Source organism: Podarcis pityusensis (assembly GCF_964106645.2).
Source record: "Podarcis pityusensis genome assembly, chromosome: 12".
Taxonomy (NCBI): domain Eukaryota; kingdom Metazoa; phylum Chordata; class Lepidosauria; order Squamata; family Lacertidae; genus Podarcis; species Podarcis pityusensis.
Window position 1 is genome coordinate 31,246,421 of NC_138037.1, and position 26,499 is coordinate 31,272,919.

Below are 26,499 nucleotides of genomic sequence, written 5' to 3' on the forward strand. Positions count from 1 at the left end.
ACAGAATCCCAAGTATTTTTAGGCACAGGTTTCTTTTCTAAAGCTTGCTCCCTCTAGCTATCATGGATTAGGAATTCGAATTATCTGCCTTATCCAAGTATTTATTACACAAATTTAAACCTGCCATAACCTAGTTCTGAGGCACCATGACAAACGTGTAAGTGATGGTGTATTATGCCTGATTTGGATGTTTTGCATTCATTAATCTCATTGGTTTTCAAAGCCATACTGAGACATATTCTTTGCTGTAACAAACTTGGGGTACTCCAGCCAGAGTAGCAGTGTGATGGATGTTGATTGCCAGTCCATCAGGAGCATTTGCTGCTATTCTGAGCCAGCTGCAACTTACTCAGCCATTTGTGGTTAAGGTAAAGCCTGGTCCAACCTCACTTGGAAGTATCCAGCAGCCCAGTCCCCCTTGGATCCCACATTTGATGCCACTATCTTTCTGCTGCAAAGAGTCTGTGCACCACAGCCATGGGGAGAAGCAGGTCACTGGGTGCTTCGAGGTGAGCCCTAGACAGGCTTCTGCTTAACGTGATTGGCTGGGAAGGTTGCAGCATGCCTGGCAAAGCAGCGTTGTGCCCTACACAGAGGCAGCCTGGTGGGGAAGGGAAGAACTTCAAAGCATTCATACGAAGAACAACTCTGCACTTTGTATGTGGAAGGGGCCAGATTGTGCCACTCATGTAACATTGTCTTGAGTGATCCTCTCCACACCAGAGATGGCTGGCATCCATGCAGCACATTGTGCGACCCAGAGACATTTGTTCTTCATGCGTGACGTCCTTGTACCTTTGAAACACATGAAGCAAAAAGACGGGCAAATTAGGATGCAGCTTAATTTCTCCCTAAACCTCTTCCATCTTTTGAAAGCACTGAGTATTTGTACTATAATTACCTGAATTTTTTTGGCACATGTGACTCCCATGTAGCCAGGACGACAAGCACATACGTTCGGCAATATGCATGTACCTCCGTATAGGCATTTCTGGTTGCACGTGGCTGAAACATACATGTGTGCATGTGTTTTAATCCGGCAATCAAAACAAAACCTGTCTGTCGAGGAGAGAGCCCCTGGTGATTCTGCAGTAACTCTTAGGGTGCACAAGCATGTGTTTAGATGCTACAGCTCAGCAAGATAGTGCAAAAAACAAAAACAAAACAAAACCAGAACAACAATAAAAAGCATTGGTCAGAAAGGCATCCCTCATTCAGTTTCCAAATGGCCCATAAATATACAGCAACAAAGCAATGTTTTCAAGAGTGTGTGGCGCTAATGGCCCAGTCATTTGATGAATGTTGCACTCCTATAAGACGATTTAAAAAATGATATCACACTCCTCAAAGGCTGTGAAAAAAATGTATGTATTGACTTCCTATGACACAGTGTTGGAGATGCTAATTTTAGACCTATTTGATGAGACTGTAGGGAAATACAGAAGTACTGGGCTGATGAATATATAAAAGAGATATCAGGGTAAAAAGACTGCTAACAAATACAACTGTGTAGCTTTTAGGAAAGCTTGATGGTGCAATCCTGTAAAATGGCAGGTAATATGTGGATTGCAGCCTGTTTGCTAGTGGAAGCAACAGCAAAAGGGTGTAGTGTGGATTTTATTTTTGCCAATAATGAAGACTAGGAAAGGAATAGGAATTTAATGTGTAAGGGTGCAATTTTAACTCCAGCTGGCTGAGGTGCCTCAGGAAGAGCAGGAACCACTGTTCACCTAGGGAAGATGGAGGTACTGTGCACATGTGGAAGATCCAGAAGTAGCTAGCCCTCCAAAAACCACTTTTGACAGGTGGAAGGGCTCTCCATCTGTCAGTCACCCTATGTTGTGTATGTCATTGGCAGGTGACTGAAAAGTCATGCCTCAGCTGCAAAGAAGAAGCCACAGTTTGAATTCAAAACGACAATACTGAAGTAGATTGTCTGGCTGGGTATAGGGCAGTTTCCTACATTCCATGGAACTGACATTTCTGACCATCAGACATAAAAGCCCTATTGTTTTTAAACATGACTGATTACCCTGGGATGAATGGAAGGTGAGGCAAGAGTACCTGATCTTGCAGGGAATGCTCTCTTTCAAGTTACTTTAATAAAGACCAGTTCATATGGTGCAGCTCTGGATGAACAAGCTATTAAAAGCCCTATAAAAACACCTGTGGTCCGATCCCCCTCCACTGTAATCCAAACATTACATCTGACTCACGTGTTTGACACTGAACTCCTTCCCATCCTGGAGGGCAATGGCAAGTACTTGGTCCAATACATTCACCCCCGTTCCTGCACTTCTGAAGGCATATAGCTGTACAAGAAAGGCATGCGTAGAAAGAGAAGTGTGAATACCCTCAATGGCTCAATATCTGCGCAAACAATGAACAAATGGTACTGGGAACTGTAAGATATACCTTTGCTTAATCTGCCTGCCATGTTGATGTGTTCCCACCCTTGATAGTTTTCTGCGAGCTTAGGCAAATTCTAACAACTGTCTGCTACTCTTGGCAATGGCATTCGCCGGCTTTTTATATATGAAATTAATGCAACCTAATGTTGACCTCATTTGCATTAGTTTAATCAAGCTACAGCCTCATGTCTTCTGGAGGAGAAATGGGAATTTGTCTTCCAGAACTGTGGTAATGCTTCAAAAAGACTGAGGGAGACATGCTGTGCCAGTGAGATACTAAGTTGAGCATTCAAAGCCTGTTTGCTTAAGAACGGAGATAAACAAGGAAATCTGAGCATGCCATTCTGGAGCAGAAGCTAAGACCTGCTTCCATCATTTAGACAGGAAAACCCTCAGGGTCACATTAAGCAGCAGTGGAAAGATGCCCTCCAGTTACAAGCAAATCTAAATTAAATGCTACTTATTGCTGTAGCTTGGATGGAGAGCCTTTTTTATACGCCCAATTTAACAGGCTTCTCCTTTTCCAAGCGGCTGAGAGTAATACCTACGAGTGTTACATCTTTTGCCTCTCCAGCCCGATGGGCAGGAACAAACGTTTGGGCCCACGCATCTTCCTCTGTTCATGCATACCGGGTCACAGACACCTGGAACCAAAGAGCAATGAGAAAACGCTCAGCACACACGACTGAGCTGCTGGCATCGCCCTGAGTCGGCGTGCTGAGATGCGAGAGCAGTTTTTTTTATGAAGCAGTCTTACTTTTTTCACACCGTCGGCCACTGTAGCCGCCAGGACAGGCGCAAACATTGTTTCTCATGCAGTGGCCGCCATTCTTACAGGCAGGGTTGCAGATGGCTAAAGACAAGAGAGAGAGAGAGAAGTGAGGCAGTGGTTCGAGTGTTGCATAGCAGAGTGGCCTATTATTTTCATTTTCTTTTCTACAGGGAAAAAGCACCTTAGGAAGGGGTGCGGGATGCGGCCCTCAACTCTTCTGTATCTGGCCCTCCAGATTCTTCGCAGGCCACATCCCCTCATTGGCTCCCCTTCACATCCTGTTTTTGCCAGACTGGAATGTGTCCTTGAACTCTGATCATGCCTCTGGTTTCACGGGATGGAGGGCACAGAGGGGTGTGTGAGCACAAGCACACTAGTGGCCAAAATTGTGGAAACCTTTTGGGGAAAAGTGTATTTCTGAGGTTTGATGCTTCATAACACCGGATTGACTCTCTAAACACTCGTGCTCATTGGCTACATTCAAACGAAGGAAAGCGATTGCATATCAACCTAAGCAAGTTGTGCTTCCATTTTCTGGTCATTTGGCTATAATTTTGGATAGAATACAGATAATTGGACAAACTTCATTGCTTTACATTCTTCATTAACTTATCTTTCCATTGATATATAATTTTATGGTATTACTCAAAAAAAGTGTTATGAGCCATCAAACCTCAGAAATATGCTTTTTCCAAAAGGTTTCCACAATTTTTGCCACTAGTGTAAGCTACTCATGTGACCCTCAGAAGGGAATGCCGCCCACGGGGTTTTAAAGGTTCCCCACCCCCGATCTAGTTAGATCTGAAATTCTCGTCATTGAGGGTTGAGAATGGGAGCTGATCGGTTCTCTCCAGCTTCTTAATTAGAACAGCTACTGCTGCTCTGAAGCCTGCGACTACTGACTGTCCACACTTAGGCCTATTCATTCCCCATCAGCACAATCTGATGAAGATCAAAGGTGGGGCAGTGTATAAAGTGGGTCGTATATGGTGAGTGGTGCTGGAGTTGAGACCTGCCCCCCGCTACCCTGCCACAATATGGTTAAAATGGGAAAGGCTGAAACCTTATTGCAATGAAACCCTCCATCTGGATCCAGCAGTGCTTCTGCAACAATCGCTCTCCTTCAGCTCCTACAAATTCTGACCAAATGCTTGGGTTTGCCCAATGCTTGGACCACGATAAGCTACATTACCCCCACCAGGGGTGTTTTTAGAGCACTGGTCCATGACACAAATTTGCATGTGCTAATTACATGTTTTGCCAGCACTGGATTGTGCAGAGTGCCCATAACCGAAATGGGTGGAGGCACAGAAGTTGTGGGGTCCACCGCAAAGACGAAGGGGTCACCACCCCATCCCAATGCCCTTTGTGCCTGCTATATGATCCATTTGGAGCCATTCTATCAATGTTTCTTCCCTGAAAAGTAGAAGTGTGTGGGGGGGGAACCATTAATTATTGCACGTTTCTTTTAAAATAGCACAACAAAATTACCATTCTGGCAATAGGCACCGAAGAATCCATTGGGGCAAAGGCAAATGTTTGGTTTAATACAGGATCCGCCATTGAGACACACTGGGTCACACACAGCTAGAGAAGACAAGGAGAGAAGAGAAGAGTATTTCATTTTAAAGGTTAAGTGGAAACACATTTAAGCATGTGTGCCATGTAGCGATTTCATTTCACTGCACACAAATACTTCTTTAAGTCACTTAACTAAGTTGTAATGGGAGAAATAACTGAAGTGTAATTTGCTTTGAACTGTTCTTTGGAAGGAGGGCTGCTATATCTACCAGGCCAAAAGACAAAAGAATAACCTATGCTTATTTGCATAGGTGGCTTATATAAATATATGCTCAGTTAGAAATGCCTTTTCACAACTAGCACGGAAACTGTAATTAACAACAAAACACCCTCCTTTTCCGGGAGAACAAAACACAAGGGGGGGGGGGATAGAACAAACAAACAAACAAACAAACAAACAAACAAGAAAAACCCTAGTTGGGTAGCTTAAAAGAGGCCAGGTGACAGTCCTACCCAGTGTTTAAAAAATCAGTGAGAACTACAAGAAACTGCATGAAATATTATTAAAGCTGATCTTGCACACATAAGAGGGTATTTGATTTTCAAAGCTATAGCAACCCCTGACTTCCCCCACAAGCCTCTCTAGAAGGTTGGAACCCACCTCCCTAAACCCCAGTTTAAACTAGGAAGCCAGAGGCTGCTGAGGGGAGGAGCAGGCAAGAGCTCATGTGGCTTCAGTGGAGAGATCCAAGCAGCAAATTCTCCTTCCATAACTTCCTTAAGTAGGATTGAAGCCTTGACTGTTATTCTGCAGAGGAAGACTGAGCAGAGCTCCACCATGTGGTTCTTACAGAAGCTTTCCAGACAGAAGTTCTTGTGGGAGCCGCTCCCTCTCCATCTCTACCTTAACACTTGTGCAAATAAATCTCTTTCCACAACCAGCGTAACGCTGGTCCTTCAAAGCCTGCCACTTTTCATATCACCAATCGTGATTTCAGCATTTTTGAGCTGATCTTGTCTCTCTTGGTGGCAACGTGTGTGTATGGTTTTACTGCAAATAAATGGCCTTTGGGGCTATACTTTTTTTACCTGTGCTGCATGTGGGTCCATTCCAGCCAACCCTGCACTGGCAGACATCTGGGGCGAGACATTCACCGCCATTTTCACAGTGCCTGTTGCAAACCACTAAACCAAGCAACCAGTGTTTAAGAAACAAAATAAACAGAAGTTAGTAGAGAAAAAAGGGGTTGCTGTCATATCTTTATTGCATATCTATATACACCCAAATAATTTCCCAGGTTTTGTCTGCAATTGTCTTTCTGCTATGATATTTATTTAATAAGATTTACACACCAATCGATTGTAAAAACAAACAAACCTCAAAGTGGTTTACAAAGAGAAAATAACGAGAACTACACCTCAAGATATTTAGCTGAATCGGGACTTAACCATGCTTAGAACAGGCCTGTTGACATCAAAGAGGTTGCTGTTAGTATGTATTATTCCATCCAAACAGCTAAATAGAAGTCATAGGTGTATTTTTCTGTTTTTTATCATTGCAAAGTATATTGTTGTAACATACTCTGGGACTAACTGGTGAAGAATGGTTATGGAATCAAATAAACAAATGACCTCCAATTAATTTATTCACTGGCTTAGTTTTGAGGGTTTTCGCTGGTGATTTTGGCATTGTTTTCATTTTTTTGTTTTGTTTTATGCTGTATTTTGTGTGATATGGTTTAATTTGGGGGGTTGTTTGTATTATATTATTGATTAGTTGCCTTGAGTTTCTTTGGAAAAATCAGGAAGGTCGATTTAAAAAAAAGCAAACTAATTTATTTCTGACAAATTCACCAAGAGATTATTTTGGGGCACCGAACATCAGAAACGTATAGTACCTCTTATCTATGTGCATCTTGCGACACCAGGATGCTTTGTTTATATGTTTGTCACATATTCCATTACTTACTTGTTTCACAATGTGGACCCACAAACCCATATGGGCAAGTGCAAAGGTTTCTGGTCAGACAGGTCCCTCCATGTTGGCAAGGTGGCTCACAATGTGCTGGAGGTGGAAAGGGAGACTGGTCAAGATATCAGTTCCAGAAATCAATTAACATTAGAAACTTTTAAACAAAAGGTGTAAAAATAGAAAGAAAAGATTTCTACAACACTATTTTTGCATTGGTTACTCGCAAAACTATCATGTTGGGTCCATGTCCCCACCTAGTGGTCAAAAGGCAGGACAACAACTTGTGAAGAAGGAGACTCGCAGAATGCATCTCAGTTCATCCTGCCTTTGAACAAAACCAGTTCAGGTTTGCTTGCGAACCATTTGAAATTGCCATCATCTTGTTAAAGAAACAACTGAAGCTGCTTCTTGGAATATCGAGAATATCCTGGTTTTAGCAGGGATCCAACTTAAGTATGCGTATAAATAGGCATCACTCTGACGATATCAACAGAGACAACACTGGTAAATGTCAGTGCTGAACTCAATCTATGTTTGTTTTTGACAGTGGTCTAAGTAGCTTAATGACAGGAAATGTGCTCCATGGCAGATTTAAGACCCCAAGGGCTATTTCATTTATTTCATTATCATCCTGTGCTTCACAGGCAAGCAATCCCAGGGTGAGTTATATAATCCAAGCAGACCGTATACAGTAAAGCAACACAATATTGAAATGTTGTTGTTTTTTACAATCTTCCATAACTTACTCCATCTCCTCCTTCTCACCATTAAAACAACTGGCCTACTATATTACTCCTCCTCCTCACCAAGAACCTGGAAGGAGAGTTGGGCCTTTAGCAGGGCTTTTTTCAGCCAGAACACACCTGAACTCAGTTCTGGCCCCTCTCAGGTGGGCTAAGAGAACAAGGGAGGTGTTCATGGTGAGTTCCGGCACCTCTCTTTCCAGAAAAATAGCACTGGCCTTTAGATTATGTATTCTAAAGGAAACATTAATTTGGCCGTGAGGGATATGTTTCACTGAGTACCGTGTATTTAGACAATATGTCAAAATGTTGGCCATCAATAAAATGACCACCATTGACATCCATCTTTATACATATGAACAGGCATGGGAACTATGATTCCAAAAATATAGGGTCTTTAAGGACAAGTATATGTGTGTATGGATATTGTTAAGATGGAGAGTTGGGAGGTATATTCTGGGCGGTGTGGGGAGAAATTCGATTTTGTTTGCCTTTTACTGAGAAACTTCCTAATCTGCGCTTTTCAATTCAATGTGCGAACCACAGTTTGCGTGTCTCCAAATTTTGTGACGCAGTTCTCCAGTCAACTAATGGGTGCAGAAACAAGTGTTTTAGGGGAAGTGTGCACACATGATTGAAAATAACATAATTAATGCATTACGTTTAGGAAATTTCCTTCCAAAAGGCATACATTAAAAACTGCATAGGGGGGAGAATGTATGTATTAGGTGAAATCTGCCCTAAAATGCTGGTAAACTTTCATGAGGATTCTTTTTAAAATACAAATTGCTGCAGAAAAGTGAATTGCATTTAAAAGTGGAAAAAATGGCGACTTCCGGGTTGACGCCTCCAACAATGGCTGAATTCCTCTGACCGGGAGGAATTTGCTTCGTGGAAATCAGGGTCTGGCCTGTGAACGTGGGATTCGGCTGGCACCTTTTGCGCCTCCCCTACTCGCGGGGAAACCCGGTTTCGGGGATCCGGAGCGACGTGGGGTGAGTGGCGCGGTGCTTTGAATCGGCTGCTTCTTTCACGGAGTGAAGCCGCATTGCTGTTGCTGGAGAGCGCTGACTTTTTCCTGTGGACAATTTGATCTTAAAACAACTACCCGTGAGTAGAACGGAAAATTGGATTTTTAAACGTCTTAATTTGGCACCGAAACGGGGAGGTTTCAAACAGGAAGTCCGCCTCCCCCTTTTGTAAACAGATTGAAGCAAAGAGGCTGCAAGCTAAAGCCTTGGAAAGTCTCTCATAAAGGATTAAACTTCCATCGGTTAAATCATCAAAACGCCCTTGGAAGCAGGAGAAGAGGGGGAAAATTTAAGATCGCATAAGCCTGCAGGAGAGAGTGAAGAAAGTCAAGTTACCACCGCTCTGAACCTGGAAACGGGCCGCTAGTAAGCATCGAAGTTTTGGATATGCTCATTGACTGTGAATAGATCGTCTGCTGACAGTAAGTTAAAGAAGAGAAATACATTGTTTCCATTGTCTCCTTCTGCGTTTAAAAAGGAGTAAAAGTAACTGAGAATTGAAACTAACTTTATTGTTTGAACTGTGCTTAAAAGCATTGATACAAATAGAAATTGTTTCCCCCTAGAGGAAGCTTTTGAAATTGTTACAAGAGCTGAGCTGGGGGAATTTTCCACCTGCATGATAAAACTGTGAGAATCTGGGATTGACCTTGAATCGTTAAGAATGTTGACAGAAGAAGCCTTAGTGGTTGCATTTTGTAAGATTAACGATTCACTGGAACAGCTTTATAGGAAGACGGATGCGAGGACTATAAAAATTGAGAACTTGGAACAAAAAGTGACTAATTTGGCACAAAAAGTCAATATTAATACAGAAATTATTCAGGAATCGATACAGGGATCTATTTTGACATGTCAAATTGAAGAGAAGGCGGGGGAGAAAGCTTTTGCTGTGGAACCTAAAGTGGCACAAGTGGAGAGGAAGAGTGCCCCAGCCGTACAGTTGCAACTCAATGATTATAAGTTGATGCCTTCCAAGACTGAATTTAGAGAAAGCCAGTCTTTTAGGATTGGAGCCCCGCCTGGACTAGAGAAAGAAAGTTGGATAGATCCCCTAATGCAGGGGTTTACTGACCTTTGGGACCTGGACTTGGGTCAGGAGGAGACTGGAGTTGTGGGGACTGCCAGACTTGGAGGAACTTTGAAACACGGCTGGAAATATCTTTTGAATTTCAGTTCTAACTATGGAGATTTAGTTGACTTGTCGAGAAGGAATAAAAACATTGCTAGATGGGAATTTCCCGGAGATCTACTTTTCAGTATCAAAGGAAGGAAAATAAGAACAAGATCAGGAGAAGACAAAGTAAAGTGCATGTATAAACATGAAGAAGACTTGCAGAAGGGACCTGGAAAAGAGTTAAGAGCCTCGGACAGAAGATCACCAGGTTGATGGGCTATAAGGAATTGATGGAAATGACTGGCAGAACCCGAGACCAGGGAGAAGAGACGGTGGAAGAATATTGGAAAAAGTTTAAAATCTATATATGGAAATAATGTAAAATTAATGAGTGTTAGAAAAATGTTGGAAGGGAATTATACTGCTTTAGTAGAAATATTTTAAGGAATTAAGTATAAATAAGTATTATAGTATGAATGGAAAATAAGGTTAAAATATGTTAAGATAATTACATGACAGAAAATAGAGAAAGATGGAAAGGATTTGCTGAAACAATTAATAGAAATGGAATACAAAAAGGGAGGTGAGAGGAGGTCGATGAAACAAGGGAATGAAAGAGAGGATATTGAGATGGTATGATGTGTGTTTTTTGAATTGTTTTTGCTTTTGTTTTGTTTAATGTGTTAATGTTAATGTTGTGCTCTGTATTGTTTATAGATTGTATTGTACTGTTTTCTTTTTTGCTTTTCTTCTTCTTTTCTTTTTTCTTTCTTTTCTTCTTTTTGTAAGGTTTAAAAGCAATAAATATTATTTTTTTAAAAAGTGGAAAAAATGAGAAACATAGAAAAAACAATTGACAGATTCATCAATATCCCTACTATACCTTCCCTACACATTTATCACACCAAAAATATAACACAAAGCTGTGATGCAGGGTAGAATTAAGGAAGATGGAATAGGACACAAATAGAACTGAGAAGAGCTTGGGGGTGACTCATGCATGCATTCCAGCCATTCTAAGGCCAGATACAACAGAACAGATCTTTGCACCAGATACATGGCAGCAAACTGTTAGAACTGAACAAGAGTTGCCTGCCTCATGCAGGGTGCCATTATTGCTATTCTCAGCACAGCTGCAGTTCTTTGGAATACCTTTAGGACCAAGAGTGGTGCACTAGAGTTTCTGCTGTTGTGGGAACATTGTGATAAACACGAAATACAACTTTTTCATTTGTTTCAGCTGTTTTCTGGTAGGAGTGAAATAGCTGACACTGCAACTTCTGAGAATCAATTTTGACACCGACATTCAGCATGCATTTTGGGTCATCCTTTAATTTTAAAAGGACAGCCCAGTGTTACCTTCGTCACAGATGGGGCCACTGAATCCGGGGGGGCATTCACATACATTAGGCTGGGTGCATTTCCCATTGTTTTTGCACTCTGGTCGACACAGAGCTGTATAAAACCAACATTAAATTCTTAGATGTACCATTTAATATTATTAAATGCAGAGGGTGCATAAAACAGGCATCACTCACCAGCTTGACAGCTACGGCCGGAGTAACCAGGCTTACACCTGCAAGTATTGGGTGCCACACATTCCATGTTTTCACCACAGTTATGCCTGCATATCGCTATGAGAGAGAAAAACCGGGGGAAATAAGATCAGTAACTCATCTGGTTTGTGGTATTCACTTTCAATACCTAGCATGCAAAATTAGCTAACAGCATTGACCTTGAAAACACTATACTTTCCATCAGTTTGTGGAAATATGAAGTTCAAGTTCTTCTGCAACCCCATCACATGTGGCCACCAGCAGATAGGGTGAAACGCAATGATCAGTGAACAGAATGTGCATTTGGGGAGCCATTTGTGCCATTTCTGTGACCTTGTTGATAGTGCTCCTGCTCCCCTCTCCTTCCCCACCATGACTGCTCTTTAGACACAACTCAGCCATGCAAAGTTTCACATAGAACAGCAAACTACCCTAAATGTTTGTATACCCCATGCAGCTTGGAAACAGCAAGCTGTCCAGCTCTCTGGTCTGGTTCACACATAACAATAAGCCTTAGCTTGTTTAAGCAAAATCATGAGGTGACCATAAGTTGTTTCACAGATAATCAAACAAAACATGGTTTGTTCCTCCAAAGTTTGTTTCCAGCTGCTCATGCCTCATGTGTTTGTAGTTTGGTAAACCTCTGGAGTGGAGTGCTCAAGCCATGGTAAAGGGTGCTGAGTTCACATATAATCAAAGGTTCCTAAGCCAACAACATAAACATGACTTTACATCATGTTTGTTAACAGTAAACACTGGGCTGGGTTTACACACAAACCTACCGGTAAGCAACGGATAATAAACCATACTAAACCATACTTTAATAAACCACAGTTTAGCGTTATGTGCATATCAGGCCTCTACCGCCATTGTAAAAGTTCGGCAAGAACATCTGCTGGAAATAGGATTATGTTGCAACAAAATAGCAAAACATATGTTGCCGCAGTACCTCTACAAATAATACCATCTCCGTAATAACCGAAAGGACAACGACCGCATCTGAAGCTTCCATTTTCACTTGGCTCACAAGGAACCCTGGGGAAACAGGGTGACTCTGCACAAGTGAGTAACAAGGAAACAGTTGACACAGAGCCTGATTTTCGATCCGTGCCAGGCCTTTGGAGGGTCACAGCAAACCTTTCAAAGGTGGGTTGCAAAGTGCTGTCTTTAGGTTTACCAAATGGCCTTTGGAATTTGTGGCCACTTCCTCCTCCCAGTTCTTTGTTGGTTATTAGTGTCACGTTAGCTTTGCTGCTCAGTGTTAAGCTGGCTTCTAGGGGAGAATAGATCTGCTCTCGTGCCACCGTCGTCTTCTCAGGAAATACTGTCTTATTCCTAAGTGGCGTGTCAGATGCAGAGCCTACTGCATCTGCTGCTGACTCTTCCTTTGCGGTGCCAGAATGTATGTTTACAGTACTGGCACCTAATGCATAATCAGGGGATGCACTACTAACAGGCTTTCTCAAAGCTGGGCTCTGGGAAATGAATACATGTGAAGACACAGTTGTTTTGGCTGCAGAAACGGATGGACTGCTGTTGGCTACTTCTGTGGGAATGAAACTTCTGGGAACATCTGTGGGATTAAGAGGGAAGTCTGTGGTATTTGGAACCTCAGCAGTTGACAGTTGCAGGAAACCTGCCAAACAAACAGGAGACAGACACAAGAGCATTATTACAAGATTTACATTTCAAAGAGAATAGTTTTTAAAAAGTAAAAAAAGAAAGTAGACTTCTACATATATCTGGATTTTTCCAGTCGTGCTTGCTGCGGTGTACTTAGCATTAGAAGTCTACTAGAAAAACACACAGAACGTTAAACCCAAACAAGAGCTCCCAGAATTGTCGGCGGGGAGCATAAGACGTAACGGAGAGTTGGCAGGGAGTGTAAAACATAAACCTGAATTTAATACTCCTTAGCATCTACCTATCAGTAGCCTGCACAAGAAGTGAGCCGCAACACAAACCCTTTCCATATTCTTTCCTGTTTTTAAGTCCATCTTCCTTTGGATAATACATTCTCCAGAACCTACAGCCTAAGCAAGATGGATAGAAAAACAGAAAACAGTGAAGCCAAGAGCTTATGCAAAGTAAGAGTAATGAGAATGAGGCATAAAGGAAGACTAGGGCCTGCAAAAAGTGTTTCAGTGAGGAATGCACCTGCTCAAGATTACAGCCAGCCATGCCTATTATTATTATTATTATTATTATTATTATTATTATTATTACCCCGCCCATCTGGCTGGGTTTCCCCAGCCACTCTGGGTGGCTTCAACGAAAGGTTAAAAATACATCAAAACATCAGTCATTAAAAACTTCCCTAAACAGGACTGTCTTCAGATGTCTTCTAAATGTCAGATAGTTTTTTATTTCTTTGACATCTGATGGGAGGGCATTCCACAGGGCTGGCACCACTACCGAGAAGGCCCTCTGCCTGGTTCCCTGTAACTTGGCTTCTCGCAGTGAGGGAACTGCCAGAAGGCCCTTGGAGCTGGACCTCAGTGTCTGGGTTGAACAATGGGGGTGGAGACACTCCTTCAGGCAAATGTCATTCTGTTTTCAGAAATGGAATATCCCCAGGAATACAATGCCGTTCATTCTGATGTTCAGAAATCAGAAGGAATTCTAATAATGTTTGCCTCCCACCCAGTTCTTCTATCTTAAAAATATATATGAATAACATAAACCTGAGCTCTTTACTTGCCAGAGACATTTTCATCAGTATGGGCACCAGCAATGCTATATCCGTGATTATTGCCTGCACCGATTTTTTCACTGGGGTCTATTTTGTTATATCCATCTTCTGGAGTCAAACGACCAGAGGGAGCCTTACTTGTTGGTTTTATTCCAGCTGTGACATAAACAAAAGAATGCCCAAATCAAAGGGATAGCAAACCAAAGATAGCTTATTTAAAGGACAGCCAAAGGGTTACATAAAAAATTGTTAGGCTTTTTGAAAAATGTTCAATGTTCCAGGTTACAGCCACTGCCAGCCTCACTATTCCGACTGTGGCCAGAAAGATTCTATGCACATCTTCTGCAAGCACACAGAGTAATGGACTGTACAAACAAACATTTAATTGGAAGTTGCTTATATGGGAAAACACATACAGACACAATTATTTTACCGCGCTGTGCTGATCCTCTCTTGGAAAGTCTTAGTTTCTTACCCAGTAAATGCTGCTATTGTTTTTGTTGTTTGATTCCAACTCCCATCAGCCCCAGTTAGCTCAGACAATTGTCAGGGATGATGGGAGTTATTCCCCCAAAAATCTGGAAGGCAACTGGTTTGGGAAGGCTGACTTAAGTCAATCGTTCAACCTGTCTACCAAAACTTTTCTCATTCAAAACCATGTCTCCTATCCCATATAGACAGAATCAGCTATCAAGCATGAAAGTCCTATGAATTTCTATTATATGGGCAGTATTATTAGACAGGTTTCTGCCTTAGGCACATCCGATATTTTAAGCATGGCTTAGTGCAATGAACAAAACACTTGGAATAAAATGAAATATGATTTTTTTTGGTGACGAAAAAAGGATAGCTTTTTACCGTAACATCTTTTCCCATCTCCGTACAGGCCAGTGGGGCATGGACCACAATAATAGGAATCCATAGTATTGAAGCAAGCTACTCCAGGGAAGCATGGTCTGGATTTGCATTCATCAGGGTCTTTTTGGCAATGTCTACCTAAACAGAAAGAAATACATTCGGGCATGCATCAAAGGCCCTTTTCGGGAACTAGTAGCTCACAAAAAAAAAAAAGCCACAAAGATTTTCAAAACAGAAAGCAAGCGTTGGTTCATTGCCTAACTCTTGGGAGACAGCAAGCCCTCGTTTTTCCAGAAACAAACAAACAAACAAACAAACAAACAAACAAAAATCTGGGATTTTTATGATGTATTTGTTCTATATACATTTAAGGGAACATGGCCACTTTTGCAGAAAAAACCTCCAGCCTCAGGAAAAGTTATTTGGGATTGATTTCAAACAGCTGTGGTGGAGATTCTGAGTTTTGATCATATAGATTCATCTGGACACATATCTCCCCTATTTATTCTTAATGTTTGGTTGTTTCAGATAAGATTTAAGACAAAATGATTTCATGTATATATTTATGCGGAATTTAAAAAATGAATTTTATGTTTAAAAAGTTGTTTTTTCTCCTTCTATGCAGTCTGCGGACTAATTCAATAGTACCCTATCCTGTTCCTATACAACCCTACATCCAAGCCTCATTAAACTCAATTGCATGTACTTCTGAGTAGGCATGTATAGGATTGCACTGTGCTTTCTAACTCCTTATTCTAGCTTCCACTGTAATCCGCAAACCACACAAGCTTTTTGAAAGCCAAGCTTTTACCCCTCTTCCTCATTGGCTTTAACTGGCCTGAAGAGGCGTACGCGAAGATCTAACTCAGTGATGCTTGAAAAATATTTGTTCTGCTTAAATAAACCTCACAGTAAACTGGAGCCTGAAATCATGCATGTAATTGAATTATTGTTATGTAAATGTAGAATAAGTGACAATTCACCCTGCAGCCCAGGTGTACATTCACAGCGGAAGCTATTTATTCCATCAAAACATCTGCCAAGGCCACAGGGGTTGGATGCGCAGTCATTGGTATTCACTTGACAAAGGTCACCTTCAAATCCTGGCATGCAGATGCACAGATATTTCCCACTTCCAGGAGGGAAATTGGTATCGGTCACACAGGACCCTCCATTTAAGCAGTCACATGGTTTCACGCTGACCTACAAAACATGGCCAATAAACAGCAGGCTATAATTACTCTTGAATGGGATATTCCATTTGCAATGGAGCTCTTGTCATGGCTGCATGATAGCAATTAGCGTTGGCTATTTGACCACAATAGTTATTACCTCGATTGCAACTTTGGTTTCGGCACTGCAGTCGTCCGTTATGAAAAAGGTAAACAGCTCAGGCTTCTTCGACAGTGCCTTCCATATCAGGAGTCCAGCGGGAGAAAGACTGGCACCTGGCGGGCCAGAATTCAATAAGAAAGCGACGGCAGAGCCTTCTGCGTCCGTCGCTGAGAACTGATACACAAAATCCTCCCCATAAAAGGTCTGCAGCCTTTCTTGCATATTTTGAAATACAGGAGGCTGGTTGTCTGAAAGGAAATAAATGGAACAGCCACAAAGTGAGAAATATGAAAAACGGATGACATCAGGAAATTTTTATCTATTCCCCACCTACTTACATAGCCACTGTTAGGGGCCTATACCAAATGTGCACCTGACCGCAGTGCTTTACTTGATCCCATATCATAGAGCTGTTGTTGGAAGAGAGCATAAGGATCACCTAGTGCAACCCTCTGCAATGCAGGAATCTTTTACCCAATGTGGGGCTCAAACCCACAGCCCTGAGATTAAGAGTCTCATTCTCTACCAATGGAGATATCCTCTTGTGCTTTTTCATTAAGCATTGCAGTAAGTCAGCCTTCCCCAACCCGGTGCCTTACAGATATTGTCAGATACCAAGTCCCATCACCCCTGACCATTGGCCATGCTGGCTGGGCGTGATGGGATTTGGGGGTCCAACTGCACCTGGGGGTTGTCAGGTTGAGGAAAGTTGTGCAATCAGTCCATGACACTGGCTCTAAGCATCTGCTGAAAGGGATTTCACTGGGGTGTGTGAGTTCCTGCACAACATGGTTTCCTGCTTCCCACTTGCCTGTGCCCATCATGATGGCAGGCATTGCTCTATACAAGGAATCAGATACAACTACAATTCCATTTCCTGGAATTTCAATGGGAGGGAGTTAATCACAGGTCGCACTGAAACCAATAGGACTTCAGTTAAGTTAGTCTGGATCCAACTCAAGGCTCTTTAACATTCAGCGGGTCATGAAATGTGTTTCTTCAAGACCTGTTTGCAGGTGCCAATGGATGCAAACAGGTCTTGAAGAAACACATTTCATGACCTACTGACATGCAATAAACATCACCCTCCCCCAAGAGCATTACGCCACAGAACAAAATGGCACAAATCCATCAGGAAAATGAACCCATGATGAACTTTAGCCATCATCCTGGCACAGGCAGCCAGGAACAAAATGAGCTGATTCAAGGTAAGCAATTGCTAGATATCAAATTTTGTCTGAAGTTTCTGTTTCTCATGAGAAGGTTCACAAGTCATAAAGTCTAGAGAGGTGATGTGCTGCTCCAAACTCTCAGGCAAGAATGGACAGCCTGTGGCCTTCCAAGATGGTGTTGGACTCTCAACTTCAATCAGCTCCACCCAGCATGGCCAAGGGTAAAGAATGATGCACGTTGTAGTCCAAGAACATCTGGAGGGCCAAAGGTTTCCCATTCTTGTAGGAGTAACACTTGACCCTCTGCCAGCTCCATGTCATATGTATCTCCTCCTCAACTTTCTGGAGATGTGTCTCTCCTTCACAGTTTACTGTAAACATTGGTATGCACATGGAAAAAAGTGCATGAATCTGAAAATACAAATCATTTGTTAGGTTTAGGCATCTGAACCAGTGAGCTTCATAACTAATTAGAACTTACTTTCAGCAACTGACCAAGTTAACTTTGATATTTCCGGTCTGCAGAGTAAGCAAGGGCTTGTAGGATTTGTGTCACCTTCACCATAACAAAGTCCATCTATGTTGCATGTTTTCTCCTTTGCAGAAATAAAACATCATTCATTAAGACTTCAGAATATTTTTCCTGCATGTTTATTCGTGTGCCACAAACTGTCAAAGCAGTGGCCTACTAGTTACTCTCACATGCCCCCAGCCTCAATTTAATTTTTGCATGCTTCAGAGAGTTCACAACTTGTAACAAGCCAGGTCTTCAGAAAGGTATTCTACACCACTGTCACTAAAATTAACAGAACTTGGGCTGGACTGAGTATGGCCATGCTCTTGCACAAACAACATGCCTTCCAGTAGGGCATTCAGGAAATCCTTTGTAGTCCATACCTGATAGGATTTCAAGGTGCCTTGTTGAAACGACTGAGTTTGGTGTTTCAATTCTTGATCACGCAAAAGTCCACTATGGGAATCTGAATTATTGGGAGGGTTTTGTAGTGGATCACTAAATTCAATGCTGTATTGTATTGTTCTATAGCAGATTGTGAATTTGGGTTGCAAATACCATAGAGATTTGCCTGGGAAGAATTCTTGCTGAACACAGTGGGACTTACTTCTGAGTAAACTTGCACAGAATTACCACATCCTTCCCTGAACTGGTGCCAGCCATATGTTGTTGGACTCTTCCATCAAGCCCAGTCAGCATGGCCAATGGTCAGGGATGGTGAGACTTGTAGTTTAGCAATGTCTGGGGAAACCAGGGCAGGGCAGGCATGATGACATTTATTCATATCAAATTTTTTTTGTGGATACCTGGTAATACAATACCATTTTGCATCCAAGTAGAAGCTGCCTGTTTTTACTTAGAAAATATATTTTAAACAAACCATTCTGTGCCTGAGACAATCCATCAATGTTGTGCAGTGCAAAGCTTCCACAAAATCTGTGTTATGCTGATTCTAAGGGCTGCTCTGAAGCAGCTCTGCTATTGATCTAGGGCAGAGTTGGAGAAATGGCAGTCCTCCAGATGCTGGACTACAACTCCCATCATCCCCAGCCACATGGCCAATGAGCAGGGATGGTGGGAGTCGGAGTTCAAGAACATCTGGAGGGCCATAGTTTTCCCATCCCAAATTTAGGAGATGTGAGACTCAGTAGCGCACACAAGGAAGTGATATTGTCATGGCTGTGATAACCTCTTAGACCTAGAGATGTGTGAGACACCTTAAGGACAGGAGGAGGAGGAAGGGCTGAAAGAGAGCACTTTCCCTTCTGGAAACAAGCAACAAACACATCAGAAGTTATTTCTGGAATGAATCCTGTCAACCCAGTAGGAAGCTGGGAAGCAGCATTACGAGTAAATTTGGGAAGTAAGGCATTACAAGTAACAGACTGCCTACTTCCAACCTGTGAACCTTAAAAGTTTCATGTTCCCATCACCACTGACTATTGGCCATCCTGGTTGGAGCTGATAGCCAATGGGGAACTCCCCAGATGCTGCTATCCCTACACATTTAGCTGGGAGTCTCACTTAACTCAATCAGGCTTGCTTCTGAGCAGACATGTCTAGGACAGTATTGTTGGTCCTATGCATCTGATGGTGTGGACTCTAGTCATGAATACATGTGCCATAAATAAACGTGTTGCTCTTTAAGGGAGTAAACCCCAAGGAAAAATCTGTACTCGCTCCCTTGCTGAGGAGCAAACCCTACACAAATATGGAGTGGAGTCCCCAAGATGGTTGGATCACGTCTTGTACACCTCCTTCCAGCAACTCCCGGAGCCAGGCTCCTGCCAAACGTATTGCTCTGCTTCCCCTTGCATCACATCAGCAAGCCCAAGAGTGGGGGGGCTTGTAATCTGGGCAGCCAAGGACCCCCATTCACATTGCCAGGGCTTGCACTCCAGAGAGGTCACTTTGGCGCTGCTAATGCAGCAAAAACAACGCAGGAGGCAGCAGTTATGAGTTACCGATCTCTGCAGCCACAGCAGGCACTATGATTCTCCAGTGGTTTGGCTTCACCCCCGGTGGAGCACTCTATCATCTCTTGAGACAGACAGATGCCAACAGCAACTCATTAAGGTGCCACAAGACTCACAGCTATAACGGATTAACACTGTTGCCCCTCCAGAAATTGTGTATTGCATATTTAACTGACTAATTAATTGATCACTCCGCTGAAATTGTACATGATTAATCTATTCCGTTTCATTTAATGAGATGACATCTCTGCTAGAGTTATCTCCTAGCCCTAATGAGGTTGTAAATATTCAAAGCAAAACAACAACAAAAATAAGACACTTGCCTTTAATGTGCAAAATCCATTTGATTGTGGGTCGCACATCTGACAAGCTCCATCAAATAATGTCACTGTTTTAGGGTTGCTATAAGTGAACCCATCATTAGAAATCTGTTTAGACACAGAGCAACAGTTCTGTGAGTTATATAAGCATCCGAAAGGGGATTATGGTGCGTTTCACAATTGACAACATGCACATCCTACCTAGATCCCTACATAAGTAAGTAGAAGATAGAACGGGAAGTACTGGTATATCTCTGGGTGACCTATTATAAACAGAGAGCAAAACTTGTTTCTTTTTTATGGTACAATGTGCATTCCCCTCCCCCAATAGTGTGCATTTTGATGATTTTTTAAAACGGTTTTACAAGCTATGCTCGTGCACCTCCTCAGCTTACTTCTGTGGGATTTGTTTTTTAAAAAAAATTATCTCAGTCGCTATATGACTATATGAAGTGAATCTCTAGAGATTACCTTAATTTGCCACTTTGCAATGGGTTGGCCATCCACAAGATCCAGACCATCATTCTGGTGTCCTTCAGTGGGAAGTTGGCAATCCACAGTCCTGGTGTTGTGGAAAGTGGCGTGGGTGAATAAAGATTCCCCAAGCACCCACTTGTTATCACTGTACTGAATTAAAGGACCAAAAATGCCTGATTTAGTGACCCTACGAACAAGACGGTGATATACAAATAGATATACAAATAATCTCAACAGCTATGTGAAGTATTCTCATTCAACCTGCGCAAGCACCTAGCTTCATCCACTGACAATGGGTCACTTTTATATTCTGTCAGTGAATTCTTTATTTACAACATAGTGGCTGAAATGTCCATGGGCCACTTAAAGAGTAAAAACCCTTCTGCTTGCTTCTTCAGGACAGTTTCCACTGCTCCCACATATAAGGGAAAAAAAGAAAAGGTAAAGGACCCCTGGACGGTTAAAGTCCAGTCAAAGGCGACTATGGGGTTGTGGTGCTCATCTCACTTTCAGACTGAGGGAGCCAGTGTTTGTCCACAGACAGCTTTTTTGGGTCATGTGGCCAGCATGACTAAACCGCTTCTGGCACACTGGTACACCGTGACGGAAACCAGAGCGCACAGAAACACCATTTACCTTCCCACTGCAGTGGTACCTATTTATCTACTTGCATTGGCGTGCTTTCGAACTACTAGGTTGACAAAAGCTGAGACAGAACAACGAGAGCTCACTCTGTTGCAGGGATTTGAACCGCTGACCTTCCGATCGACAAGTCCAAGAGGCTCAGTGGTTTAGACCACAGCGCCACCATTGTCCCTCATATGGAGCAACTCAAACATAATATTTTTCTGAGAAACAACAGAAATGCAAAGTACCACACAAGCCTTCACGTTCCCTCAGAACATGGAGTATTCAAGTTGAATGTTAAGCAAAAACACAAACACAAAAAGGGGAGTCAGGGGAGAAAGAAATAAAGATGACAGTGGGTAGGCATAGTGAAAGAAGTATGCCGTCTGTAAGGTGGATTGCAGGAGCTGTGCAACACAATTCCATGCATACAGGTGCTGAAACAGGTCCCACTGTGTCCAACAGAGCTTACTCCCAGAAAAATGAGCATAGGACTGCAGGCCTAATTAGGTCAGGCTGTGCTGGATGTGAGCTAAAAGATCCCAGGTTGTGCCAGAAGTTATAGCAATGGCTGTTCTTCTCCCTTTGCAAAACATAAAAATTAGACATTATTCAGCTCTAATGACTCACATGGCAACCCAAAACTTTATCTGCTTGATAAAAGGATAGGCCACAGAACCTTTTTGTGGGGAGGGGGGGGAGCATAAGACCAAGAGTGTCACTGCTGAAAGTGTTATTAAAACCCTCCAGCTTGCAATGAGTGAGGAGTGAGACAGTTCAAGCTGTGATAAGTGAACTCCCAATAATTGTCTCACTAGGAGTTTGGGGAGCAGCTCTTAACTTAATGGAATGTAAATGTGCTATTGGCTTTCTCATTTCAAACTGACTTGCTGATGAGAGGATCCATGTTGTGTACAAAGGGAAATCCACAGCCTGCATTGTAATATAACCTGCCAAAATAACCTCAGCATCAGCTGGACAGAGCCAAGTATAAAGGTGCGATGGAAAAAGAAAATGTTTTCTACTGAGTCGATGGGAAAATTGAATTTCTTATACATGAGAGATTTTTTTATTTTTGAAAGTTGTATTATATCTCAGAGGCCAGGCACTAGTTTCAGCTCCTTTAGCTCAGGCTTCTGACACTGGCCAATTGATCAAGAGTCTTGGATAAACTCCAGTTTGAGTAATTGCTTTCTCCCCTACAAAAATTGTCCTGTAAATTTTGCTCGCAGTCTTCATACTTAACCAGTAGTAATGCAGAACCAAGTAGCTGCACCCACAAGTCTGCATGGGACTTTCTAGTTTGTCACCTTTGCACAGGGCCAAAAAATAAAGTTGAGAAAAGAAAAGAAAACCATTCTGAACTCGGTTTCTCATAGCCTTCTATTTGCAGGCTCTACCACTTGTACCACCTATGATTTCCTCAGTCAGCAACTGCTTGAATATGGACAATACAGATGCAGAATGGCTTACAGGAACTTCAGGTTCTAAAAACCTGAACGCTGAACCTTTATCAATAATACATAAAATAATCCACCTGCAACTTATTAATTTCACATCTGGGGCCTGGTGACTCCATGAATCCAAGGCCAAAAACTCTTACAGTTGTGCAGTCATACTGCCGGACATCACACAACCCTCCATTGTTCAGCTCTGTAACTTCCGGAACCTGATCTTGAAAACGAAAATCAGAAAGTGAAACACACTGAGTCAATCAACGGGCCCTTCATGTAAACAGTATGACAGAGCTTTTGTGCCAACAAATTCCTATCGAACAAATGTGAAGAAAATAGGGCACTACAGACACAGTGGCGTAGCGTGGGGGGTGCAGGGGGGGCCGGCCGCACCGGGCGCAACATCTGGGGGTTAGGGTTAGGGGGCGCAAATCCACGGTTTAGGGGGCGCAAATCCACGGGTTAGGGGGCGCAAATTACTTGCCTTGCCCTGGGTGCTGACAACCCACGCTACGCCACTGTACAGACACAAAACCTGGGCAAAGAAACAAACTAATGTCAACATATTTCACATTGAATTTCTTTGAGAAAATTCGACATACCGAGTTTTGTTAAAGGAAGACATTGGTTTCACAAACAGTGAGAATGGGGGCACACTTGTCTCTTAACCTCAAATTTCCATTCTGCGGCTGGGGTGGGGGTGGGTGCGCTCATATGATTTGAATAATGTTCCATCCAAAAATATCCCCAGCTCTCAGAAAACTGAATGTCAGAGAGAAGTGTTCTTACTAAGATATGCTAATATGCTAATTGTTTCATATGCGCAAAGAATACGGGGATCATATTTAGATCCATTACAACCTGGGTTCAGACCTTGCCACAGAATGGAATCAGTCTGGGTTGCCTTGATGAATGACCTTTATAGAGAGCAGGACACAGGGAGTGGGACCTTGTTCCTGCATCTTGGTCTCTCATCATCAACCATGGCATCCTCCTGGACCAGCTCTGGGAAATGGGAATTGGGTGCACTGTATTACAGTGGTTTTAATCCTCCCTTCAGTCCAGAGAGTAGTATTCAGAGAGTGTCTTTCGGCACCCTGACAGCTATGCTGTCTTATCTCCAGTGCTATTTAATATCTTCATGAAGCTGTTGGGAGCGGTCATGAGGAGTTTCAGGGTGAGTTGCCATCAGTATGCTGATGACACTCAGCTCTATTTCTCCACAACATCTGAATCAGGAGGCCACACAGTCTCCTGGCAGAGGCATAGTGGGGGGGGTGCCAGGGGTGGCCATGGCCACGGGCACACAATTTATGAGGGGCTGTGAACCAGGCAACCCCATGTAGACACTCCCCAGCATGGTGCTCCTCTCCACCCACCAAGGGCTGTGTTGCATTATATAAAAGACCCAAAGGATATCTAATAGAAATACCAAATAGAGGCACCTGGCTTCATTCTATAAGGAGGCTGGAATGTGAAATTGTACTATTTCCCCAAGCTAGTAATTGAGACTAGCATTCCAGTGAGCAGTGGTTAAATCTGGCACAACAGGAGCCAAATAGTACATGACTTACCTCTAGGAAACAGGACAGATGCAGAACAGACTGCAAAGCTGACTGTTTTACAGATTAGAATATAGATGTTGGATAAGGAGGCTTGCTGTGGGGCAGAGAAAGAATGCTAGTAACTGTAGCTCGACTCACCAGATGAGGTGCTGCAGTCGTACGAGCTGAAGCCTTGAAAACAAGCACAGCCCCATTCAACGCAGTGACCTCTCCCGCTGCAGAGGTTGGGACACTTCAGCGCTAAGAGCAAGTCCTCAGATAATCCCTTGTCTTCTTCTCCGGTGCGGTAATTAACTTCTTCCAAAGCTCTCTTTTCACATTCGTTTTCTAGGAGGGCCAAGCCTGCCTTTGCCCAGCTGAGGTCGTCTTTCAGTTGCAGATCCTTGATGCACAAGTCTACCACATCGTTGACCCGCTGGCCGAGGAGAGCCTTGCAAGCCCTCACTATGCTGGAATTGGCAACTGTCTCTTGGCAAAGGTCCAACGCATCCGACTCAGTGAGGCCAGAAGGCGTAGGCCATGAAGACATGGGCTCTTGGTATGGGTCAGCCATGTGATCTTCTGGGAAGAAATAGCTAAATCCATCCAGATCTGTTTGGCTTAGGCTCTGGGATGGAAACACAGAAAGGTACTCGTAGTCATGTTGGCGCTTTGGGCGTGAATGTCTTTTGCGGCGCCGCTGGCTGCCAAACTTGTCTGTGTAGCTGTCAGCCCCCCGGCCCCAAACAGCCTGTTTGTGTGTTGTAAATCCTGTCTTGGAGTTCAGAAAGAGAGCTGTGCGTTCTGGGGTTGCTGTCTGAAGAGCTCTTTGATTCAGAGAGCGTCCCTCTCTGGAGGGAACAGCAGAAGAAACCTCCTCCAGCACGGAAGCACGTTTCCTCAAGCCCCTGATAGGATCAAGCGAGCCGATGTACTCAGCGGTTACATCCAGCCCCGGGATCAAGGAAGGGAGCCAAGCGTTTTGTTTGTTTCTTCTGCAGGGCAAAGACAATTCCGCCTCAAAAACAGAATTCAGTTTATTTGCTGGTTGGTCTTCTCCCACATCACCAGCATTGCAATTACAGAGAACTATTTCCTTGGCCGGAGTTGAAAGATCCGGTATTTGGTCAAACAGACTCTCTCCTGGTGAAATCCTGTCAAAAAAAACAACTGGAAAATCTCAACATGGCTGCTATTCAAACAAGCAACACGGATGGATGGATGGGGGCGGGGGGAGGGCCACTGGAGCTTTGTGATACTTGTTACCATAGCAATTTTCCTTTTAGACATTTGGCTGTCCAGCCTCTGTTCCAGCAAATGAAATCCTACCAGACCTCTAGGCAATTGATTTAAATGTTGAACCAGTCTAACCATCAAGAAATTTCTCCTGCCACCCAACCAAAAAATATCCTCCCATAACTTAACATCCATTAGATATAGGCGTGCCCTTTGGGGCAGCAGAGAATAAGAGCCTGCTCTCTTCAATATGACAGCCCTTCAGGTAATTGAAGAATGTCCCCCACTCAGGCTAAGCAGTTCCTTCAAACCCCCTAGGACTTGTTTTCCATACTGTTGAGCATCTCTGTTGCCTTTATGGACTCTAATTTGTCAATATCCTTCTGAAAGCGCGGTGTCCATTATTGCACAGTACTATATAGCTGGGTTTTTTGTGTATGTATATATAAACACACAAATACATAAATAATGGTGACACACCTGCCATCCCCTCAGCCTAGATTGTCTCATTGTGCGGATAAAAAGATCAGAGACCTTAAGCTATGGAACAGGACACATTCATAATGACAGGGGAAATTAATTAAATGGAAAATGGAGATTGTGTAAGTTTGTGCAGTATCTTTTCATATATATATTTTTTATGTTATTGAGGAACTAGATTCCACATCCCCTTCCTGCTGTTATCATTTCCATAATTAACTTTAAGTGGCAATAAGTCAGGGCATTTTGGTACAACATTTCATAATTCGGTCAGTGCCTGGACGGAAGGCTGGGAACCACATGTATGTCACCTTGGGTTCCATGGCAGAAGAAAGGTAGAACAGAAATAAGTCTGCACTATTGCAAGCCAGTGTGGTATAGTGGTTAAAGCAGGCACAGACAAACTTGGCCCTTCAGATGTTTTGGGACTACAACTCCCACCATCCCTAGCTAACAGGACCAGTGGTCAGGGATGATGGGAGTTGTAGTCCCAAAACATCTGGAGGGCCGAGTTTGCCTATGCCTGGGTTAGAGTGTTGGACTACGACCTGGGAGACCAGGGTTCAAATCCTCACTCAGCCATGAAGTTCATTGGCTGACCTTGGCTCAGTCACTGTCTCTTGGCCTAACCTACCTCAGAGGGTTTGTTGCGAAGATAAAATGGGGAAGGCAAAAAAACCCACACATGTAT

At 43.0% G+C, this 26,499-nt stretch overlaps 1 protein-coding gene across 1 annotated transcript in view; it reads right to left on the reverse strand.

Annotated features, from left to right (window-relative positions):
* Nucleotides 1–6: 6 nt before the first annotated feature.
* Nucleotides 7–26,499, reverse strand: part of VWDE (von Willebrand factor D and EGF domains) — a 46,303-nt gene continuing 19,810 nt past the window's right edge. Inside the window, exons 12-31 of the mRNA XM_080974533.1 lie at nt 24,252–25,246; nt 22,632–22,768; nt 20,462–20,617; nt 19,994–20,098; nt 17,662–17,776; nt 16,006–16,256; nt 15,657–15,876; nt 14,674–14,811; nt 13,825–13,971; nt 12,073–12,759; nt 11,106–11,201; nt 10,927–11,022; nt 6,674–6,769; nt 5,794–5,889; nt 4,675–4,770; nt 3,169–3,264; nt 2,960–3,055; nt 2,217–2,312; nt 902–1,005; nt 7–795 (exon numbers count right to left, since the gene is read on the reverse strand). Of these exons, the coding sequence (XP_080830659.1) occupies nt 775–795; nt 902–1,005; nt 2,217–2,312; nt 2,960–3,055; nt 3,169–3,264; nt 4,675–4,770; nt 5,794–5,889; nt 6,674–6,769; nt 10,927–11,022; nt 11,106–11,201; nt 12,073–12,759; nt 13,825–13,971; nt 14,674–14,811; nt 15,657–15,876; nt 16,006–16,256; nt 17,662–17,776; nt 19,994–20,098; nt 20,462–20,617; nt 22,632–22,768; nt 24,252–25,246 (3,844 nt within the window). The 3' untranslated portion in view covers nt 7–774. The remainder of the gene's footprint in view (nt 796–901; nt 1,006–2,216; nt 2,313–2,959; nt 3,056–3,168; nt 3,265–4,674; nt 4,771–5,793; nt 5,890–6,673; nt 6,770–10,926; nt 11,023–11,105; nt 11,202–12,072; nt 12,760–13,824; nt 13,972–14,673; nt 14,812–15,656; nt 15,877–16,005; nt 16,257–17,661; nt 17,777–19,993; nt 20,099–20,461; nt 20,618–22,631; nt 22,769–24,251; nt 25,247–26,499) is intronic.